General features: G+C 56.7%; 3 protein-coding genes across 3 annotated transcripts; 1 reads left to right on the top strand and 2 right to left on the bottom strand.

Annotated features, from left to right (window-relative positions):
- Positions 1-38: 38 nt before the first annotated feature.
- Positions 39-971, top strand: BO66DRAFT_436315 (GFA family protein; the record flags this gene model as incomplete). Its single annotated transcript, XM_025650918.1, has 4 exons — positions 39-125; positions 213-378; positions 559-728; positions 942-971. 4 exons carry the CDS (start codon positions 39-41, stop codon positions 969-971), a joined length of 453 nt encoding a protein of 150 aa, XP_025506473.1.
- Positions 972-975: 4 nt separating this feature from the next.
- BO66DRAFT_28234 (uncharacterized protein) lies at positions 976-2,128 on the bottom strand. The gene has a single exon (XM_025643078.1). The coding sequence runs from the start codon at positions 1,964-1,966 to the stop codon at positions 1,052-1,054; it is 915 nt and encodes a 304-aa protein (XP_025506472.1). The 5' UTR covers positions 1,967-2,128; the 3' UTR covers positions 976-1,051.
- A 1,435-nt stretch (positions 2,129-3,563) lies between these two features.
- Positions 3,564-7,677, bottom strand: BO66DRAFT_389937 (GTPase BMS1). The gene is made up of 4 exons (XM_025646892.1): positions 7,516-7,677; positions 7,339-7,409; positions 7,176-7,265; positions 3,564-7,100 (listed from the first exon to the last, which is right to left on the bottom strand). The coding sequence occupies exons 1-4, from the start codon at positions 7,571-7,573 to the stop codon at positions 3,771-3,773; spliced, it is 3,549 nt and encodes a 1,182-aa protein (XP_025506471.1). The 5' UTR covers positions 7,574-7,677; the 3' UTR covers positions 3,564-3,770.
- Positions 7,678-7,938: the final 261 nt, after the last annotated feature.

Here is a 7,938-nt window from a genome sequence, read left to right as displayed (position 1 = left end):
CCCCCACCCAAAAACAAGCCCTACACCACCGGACCAAAATGACAACAAAAGGCAGCTGCTTCTGCACCGCCATCCGCATCGAATGCACCAGCCCGCCCCTCACCACGGCAAGTTTTACCTGTCCTGTCCTGCCCTTACCCTTACCATTACCCTTACAGCAAACCCATCCCAACCCAACCCTAACACAAGCAATGGGATATGACCACTAACAGGGCCTCTGCCACTGCCACGACTGCCGCAAACTCACGGGCTCCGCCTACTCGCACAGCGTCCTCGTGCCCACCGGTGCCTTCCGCGTGGTCGCCGGCACGCCCAAGGCCGTGGCCAAGACGGCCGACAGTGGGAATGCGGTGCGGAATTATTTCTGTGGGGATTGCGGTTCGTTTCTTCCCCACCCTTTCCTTTTGGGTATCTTCTTGTGTTTGGGTATGGGTGGTGTTGGTTTAGGGGAATGCTTGGGGGGGATGATGGTTGGGTTTATGGAAGCCGTAGGGGTAACTTAGGAGGTGGGCAGAGGAGAAATGCTGATGGATTCTATGTGACGATGCGGTACTTTAGGTTCGCCGCTGTATGGACACAGGATCCATGCTGATGGGCGGCCGGCGGAGGTGACGGTTGTGAGGGCGGGGGTGCTGGATGATGCTGGGGTGTTGGAGAGGAGGCCCGAGGCGGAGTTGTTTACGGGGAGGCGGTTGGGGTGGGTTGGGGCGGTGGAGGGGGCGGGGCAGGTTTGTGGGATGTTGGATTTTTCTTAGTTTATTCGGTTACTTGGGCATTCTTGGATGTAGAGGTGTGGGTTGTTGGGGGAGAAGGAGGTTGGATATTGGGGGATGGAAGGATTGTATAGTAGCTAGTTCAGGTTGGTGGTGTGATGAACTTGATATCGTTGTGGTCAACTGAAACCGAAGTAAAGTCACGTCTAACCAGATGCTCTAAGTCAGGACTATTGTAGCTCGAAATCAACGCTCTAGGTTTGTACAAAAGACTGCCCGCGTCTATCCATACTTTCCGAGGCTCAGCCAAATATTCCCATGCAGAAGAAAAAAGCTTACTACCGTCTGGATCGGGCTATTCGGGATGCATCATCCTCGCTGTCGCTGTCCATCTGGTCCAGCATCCGGTCAATCTCGTCGCCCGCCTGGGCTTCTAGCCCCGTGACTTCCTCGGCCGACCTGGCGCGTGGCTGAACATGACCATGGCTGCTATCAGGCCGGCTCCACGGTACGCGCAGACTCGACTCCTGCGACCCGTTGCTGCTCCGCGGAACGTTCTGGTGCTGATGAGGCCGCCGGTAATGCTGCGAGTGGGTCGAGTGATACCCCGAGTGGCCGGGGCTGGACATGAACAGCAGCGTCTCGATCGCGTCCTGCTCCATTGCGCTGCTCCGGGCGCGGTCGTGCTGCTCACCCGCCACGCCACCATGGCGCGCGGAGGACATAGCGCCGGACGGTTGGAGCGGAGGCGTCCCTGGTACTAGGATGGTGTCTGAGTTTGCGCTGGACTGGAACAGGCCCACGTCCTGGTGGGAATGATGTCTGCGATGAGTGAAGGTGGGCGGGCTGATGAACTCGTTTGGATTCGGACGTCGACGTCGGTTGCCGTGACTTCCTCCCTTCGAGATGATATCTACAGGCGGGGCGAGTTTTGGACGACTGGAGTGGTCTATATGAGAATGAGAATGGTGATTGTGATGATGGTAGTTATGATGATTCCTCGAGAATCCCGCATGAGGAGATGCAGCAGCCTCCGACCAAGCCGCTGGGGAGAGCCGCGCCGACCCAACGGGCCGGTTGAACCCAGCCGTGCCATACATGTCCGGCGACGACATCGTCGTACTGGCAGGCGAGCCCAATCCCTCTGGGTGTTGTGCATCGACCTGGTCAAGATGGTCGAGATAGGCGAGCTGCCCCGATCGCACCAGCGAGTCAATGCGCGCCGTCGGCGGGAGGTCCTGGGCCTTCTGCATCTGTCGGCTCTTCTCAATCTTGGCCGCCGCGTACGAAAGGCGAGTGCGCAGGTGCACTGACAACTGAACTCATATCAGCAACCCACAGCACCCCACCAGAAGTAGAAGGAACAAGTTACCGCTGCGATTCGGCTTTCGCGGGAGAGCGACCCGATACTGCTCGACCGGAGCCTCTCCATCCCTCTTTCCCCCGTCTTCGACGTCTCCTGCGGAGACGCAGCAAACCCGGTCGCACGCTGCTTCCCCGGCAACCCCTTTCCAGAAGGACTGCGCGATACCGAGAATGGTCGGGGCGTGGCCTGCTGCCCCGCGATCGCTTCCTCGATGCTCAGCTGTCTGCCTCCCGACACGGACCGGACCGAATTGGATACCTTCGACGGCTGCGACACAGCTGATGAAGTTCCCCGCGAATCCGACACATGTGACGAGGAGAACGAGGAACCGTGTCTAACATCGTCATACAACGGGAATTCAGGTGTCGGTGTCAAGTGGGCTGTGGGTGGGCCCACCAGCGAGGATGGATCCGTCGACGACGAAGACCCCCGCGCAGAATCTCCTTGCGATTCGGGGTCATTGGCAGTCTTACTGAAACTCAAACCACCGTCGTGTCTGCCACCCCTTGCATCATGCCGAGAGTCAATCTGTCGCGATGAAGAAGACTGCGCGGAGTGCACGTGGTGGCGCGTATCCAAGCGCGGCGCTCCGCTACTCATGTTGGGCCCGGACTATAGAAAGGCGGGCAGAGCCACGATAAGAGGACTGACTGACCGGCTGACTGACTGCAATAATGCAGGTTGTCTTCTTTGTCCGGTAATGTCTTGGGAGCAGACGATGTTTTTCTACGGGGGAAGCAGGGCAGGTATGATGAATGTTACCCCCTCCACATCCGCAGAAAGAGGGCAATCAGACTTGGAAATCGCTGAAGTCGCAGAAAGTCCGCATGAACTGATGTGTCTTATTCGCCGCTGATTCCCGGTTACCAGCGTCGCGGATATCTTTGGCGCGGGAATGTCCCGCAGCCCGACCCAGTCAATCAATCCACTCTGACTGACACACTCAGTGTACTCGAGTTCAACACGGTCCTAAGTCCTCACTCGGGGCGGGATGTGTACTGGGTTCGTGGCTGTCCTGCAAGGAGGCCGATGTTGTGGAATCTTCGGACGGTCGCAGCAGGGTGGCAGGCGATGCGGCCAGATGCAGCAAAGTCTCTCTCACACGTCTCTCACGCGAGCCTCAATCCGAACACCAGGTCGAACGGCCGAAGGAGGACGACTCGAGGGGTAGAAGGTCGAGAAAGGCCATAAGAGAGTGATCGCGGCTTGCTGATTAGATCAATTGACAAATAGGTCAACAATCTATCAAGCTTGTCCATGGGGGGAAAACACAGGGACTCCCGACTCGCAGACGCCAGGCGACGATCGAGTCGGAGGGCGACGCGTCCACAGCGCAGTCACGTGGCGATAACTGTAAGTCTGGATGCCTCAAAGGTCAGGCACCAAAAGCAGCAAAGCCGGAGGATCTACAACACCACAACACCACCACCAACAAAAAGCGTCTTGATCCAAAATGACACCAAGTCAATCTATTTCTTCCTGGTATAGAGCAAGCATAAATCCCAAGAACATGTAGTAGTGAGTATATGTTCAACCATGTCAGAGGAGAAATAGGGTCCAAGCAACAAAACTCAACGCCATCCATCCCATGCAGCATGCACATAGATACACATGGACATTATTCACAGAAGCAACTTTTGATATAAAACCTGTAAATAACCTGACCCTGAAAAAAAAAGCAACTAGGGGCTCTACCTGCGCTTCTTGCCACCACCACCCCCTTCTCCGTCTTGGGCCTTCCGCTTCTTACCTTCGCGACGCCAGTAGTCATCGCGCTCTCGCTTCTCACGCTCCGCCTTCTTCTCCAGACCCTCGGCCACCTTGGCGCGGTACACCTTGCGGCGCTCCTCCTGCTTCGCCGCGCGCTTGGCCTGCTTCTCGTTGCGCATGGTGTTGAGCTTCTGCATGAGGTCGCGCGCCTTCTTCTCCTCGCCCCCGAGGACCACCGCCCGCTTCTGCATGTAGGTCTTGTCCTTGTGGTGCTTCATCTTGGTGATCTGCGACTTGAAGGGCAGGTCCGTGGCCAGCTGGCGCGGCACACGCAGCGGGTTGAAGTGGCGCTCGGGGCGCTCGATCTTGCGGTACGCCGAGTCCTTCTCGAGCGGGGTGGGGATGCCCTTCTCGCGGCGGACCTCGCCGGTGAGACGCATGCCGTGCCAGCCGCTGTCCGCCGCGCCCTCCTCGGCCAGATCCAGCAGGTTGGTGACCGGGTTGTAGAAGCGGTGGGGCTTGATCGGGTACCAGGCCCGCAGGAAGACGATGTCACTCATGAGAATCTTGTCCTCGAAGGTGGCACGGAAGTAACCCTCGGGCTTGGCCAGCGCGCGCTTGATCTGACCGCGGATGCCGGAGACGGTGCGGATCGAGGCGCCCTCGAACTTGGCAATCTCCAGCGAGGAGTTGAACATGTCCTTGATGAAGGCGGTGTTCTTGAAGATCTTGTAGGGAACACCCGTCAGCTTGAGCTTCTTCACGATCTCGGTGTGTTCGTCGACGTTCAGCACCACACCGGTGGCGGCGATGCGGAACCCAGGGGCCTTGTTGGAGAAGGATTGCAAGCAGCAGAAACCGGTGTTGGGCGCCACCAGCGGGCCGTAGAAGGTAGCGAAGCAGTGCATGTGTTCCGGGGTGTACTTGAGCATACGGTTGCGCGTCCGACTGTCGGAGGTGCTGTAGATCGGCAGGGACTGGAAGCGGCGCCAGCCGAGAGAAAAGATGAGGGGATCGCCGCTCTTGAGGATCTTCTTATGCCAGCGGTGGCGCTTGATGCGGATCTGGACATAGCCGAAGCGGTCCTCGGTGGGTGCCAGGCCACCCACAATGACGGGGTAACGAGGGTTGAACTTCGTGGCGAACTCGCAGGGCACCTTCTCGAGAACGATACGTGCATATGTGCCGGCCTTGAAACCTTCCGCTCGAGCGCGGGAGGCCGGGTCGAGTAGGTCAAACTCGGCGCGGTTGATGTCGAGTTGCTTCTGTAGCTTAGCCTTCTGCATGTCGTACCAGTCGTCCTCCCCAAACTCCTCGTCCCCTCCACCATCCTTGCGCGAGTTATCCTTGGAGTTTGCGAACCCCTCGCGATCTTCTTCCTCGAAGCGAAGTCGTAGCTCTTCTTTCTTCTTCGCATTGCGCTCACGCTCCGCGTCCAGGTCGACGGGCCCCTCCTCTTTCTCACCCTCCTCCTCGCCACCCTCTTCGTCGTCAGAGAGACCGTTAAAAGCTTCGCCCGTTTCTAGGTCCTCGAATTCACCATCTCCTTCGTCGTCCGAGTCAAATGCATCGCCCACATCCGAATCATCGTCGTCGCCGTCACCAGATAACTTGGCCGTGACGAATCTGCTTCTTAGGGATTCGATAAGCTCTTCATCCTGCCACTTCTCTTCCAGCTTGGCGTAGTCAAACTCAGGAATGTGACGGAACTCCTCCTCTTCCTTCTGCTCGGCGCCGGTCTTCTTGAAGAAGGTGTCCTCTTCCTCATCATTGTCCTGCTTGTCCTCATCCTCGTCCTCGTCTTCGTTCTCACCACGACCGCTCCATCGAGGCATCACGTCCTCGGGTGCGATGGAGTCGTCGTACAGCATCCGAGACAAGTCAGTGATGCGGAACTTCGGGCGCTTCGAATGAAGGGACTTCGCATTAGCAAGCATGTTCTCTTTCCAGCGGGCATTCTCCTCATCGTCAGAGTCCTCGTCCTCGTCACTCTCCAAAATCTGGTCCTCCACAGATGAGATAGAGCCGAGATCAGAGTCGCTATCAGCGAATTCAAGGTCACCTTCGGTCTGGCGAGCATTGCCGTTTTGCCTCTCCCTAAAGTTGGCTTCGAAATCTGCGGGTGCGGAAGCGTCGATCTCTTCATCCTCGCTCAGGTCCTCCAGTTCATCTTCATCCAGCTCTTCAGCGTCATCTTCATCTTCTGCGCTCTCGAAACCTTCGTCTTCCTCGTCGACAACATCAGCGTTGTTGTTCTCGCCGTCCAGGAATCGAGCGTGGCGCTTGTGTTTTCTTCCAGCAGCACCAACCTCCTCGTCTGGCTTCGCAATGGCTTCACCGCCACGGAAGAGGCGGACACCGCCATCAGCTTCACCGAGAAGCTTGCGCTCACCCTGCAGGCCAACAACCAGTTGCTCGCCAAGACCGCGCTCCTCGTCGTCGGACTCGTCCTCGTTTCGCTCGAAATTCGAGGTTTTGACGTCAATGTACACGGCATCCTTATCCACCAACACACCACCAACATCAGACATGGGCGCGAACAAGAGCTTTTGCTTATCCCCCAATCGGCGTCGGCTGGTCTTGCCGTTGGCCTTTGCAGCCTGCTGCTCAAAGAAGGGTGTCGGGCATGGATCCGGCAGAGACTCGATGCCGGAGACCGTCAAATCACCGACTCCCGGAACGTGTACCCGCGCTCCCTGTGCCGCGAAGTTGGTCCCACGCAGGTAACCATAAAGAGCTATCGTTCTGTCACATTTCGGGTCCTCCTCGATCTGTGTGGGTGGCGTGATATCTAAGAAGCGATCTGCGAGGGCGTACGGGTGGGAGTTACGCCATACAAGGGGTCGAGGGTTCTTCATAACGGACAGGAAGCGGGAGAGATTGTGGACTTCGCGATCGGGGTAACGACCGTTGACGACTCCGGAGAGGTAGAAGAGCTTGGCGCCATTGTAGAGTTCGCTCCAGAAACGGTGCTTGAGACGCTTCTTGGCGGCCTGCAGAGTGCTCTGCTTCTTGAAAAGGTCGAGATGGGTCAGGATACCGAAAACATTGCCGGGCATACCGTGGGAGCCAAGGACGTTCAAGAACTCCATGGTCTCCATCTCGAACCCATAGTTACCGTCGATCATCAACAGCACGATATCGGCGATCTTGGCGACGTCGATCATGCTGGCGAGGGAATCGGAGGGCGATTCGAGGAACGTGAGACGGCGTTTTTTCGACGTGACCACGGTCAAGGGACCTTTCGGTGTGCTGAGGGTCTGCTTCGTGTAGCGACGGATGAGCGACTTGATAAGGGTCGTCTTGCCCACCTAGACCCAACACAACGACTGTCAGAATTCCCTATTCCTGGGTCTCCGCATGTGAAATCCCGCTGGAATACTTACTCCAGGTGGTCCGACGACGGCGACAATGAGAGGAGGTGCCTCTTCAGGCAGGCGATCCACGAGGGGCACATGAAGTCTCTTTTCTTTGATCTAGACAAGTGAGGTTGCAAGGTCAGTGGCCTTGTCAAAAGTTGTATCGTTGCGGAGGGTGGGTAGCGCATACATCGTGCGATCTCGCGCCGGCCTTGTTCAATTTGCCGGGATTCGAGAAGGCAAAAGCTTTAGGATTCGGTCCTGTGGAAGTGATTTCTGTCAGCTACCTGATCACGTTGAAGGAACGATGTTGGAGCAAGCCGATAACTTCATCCCGGAGGCATGCGCAAGAAGATTCATTACATACCATCATACTTTTTCTTCTCCTTGGTGGCTCGATGCGACCTGTTGGATTGCTGCTCCATTGTGGGAAAAGTAAGAGGTCTAGAAGACCTCTAGAGTAGAATACTTTCCCCGCTTGATTCGAAGCCGTGACACAGCCAAAAAAAGTTGAGCGCAAATCTGCAAGACTGCTCCGAATGTCTTTAGAAAGCTTGGCTACCAAAATTATTATTCCCATTTTCTTTTGCCGGAAGAAGCTTTTCTCCGAGTCCCGGGGTCTTTTTCGCCCGGAGCACACCAACGGGCGGTAGTCACGGGCAGAAAACTGCGCCAGGCATCCATTCAGGCGGGGAACTTTTTTATGACTAATTGATGAGTTATCGATAAACTGCCTCCCACTTATCGTCCGGGCCGGGCGAGACCCGATAAGGTCTAAACCCCACTATGT

The sequence above is a fragment of the Aspergillus aculeatinus genome (assembly GCF_003184765.1).
Source record: "Aspergillus aculeatinus CBS 121060 unplaced genomic scaffold BO66scaffold_11, whole genome shotgun sequence".
NCBI lineage: Eukaryota > Fungi > Ascomycota > Eurotiomycetes > Eurotiales > Aspergillaceae > Aspergillus > Aspergillus aculeatinus.
Note: the sequence above shows the minus strand (reverse complement) of the source record. Positions and strands in the feature narration are given on the sequence as shown.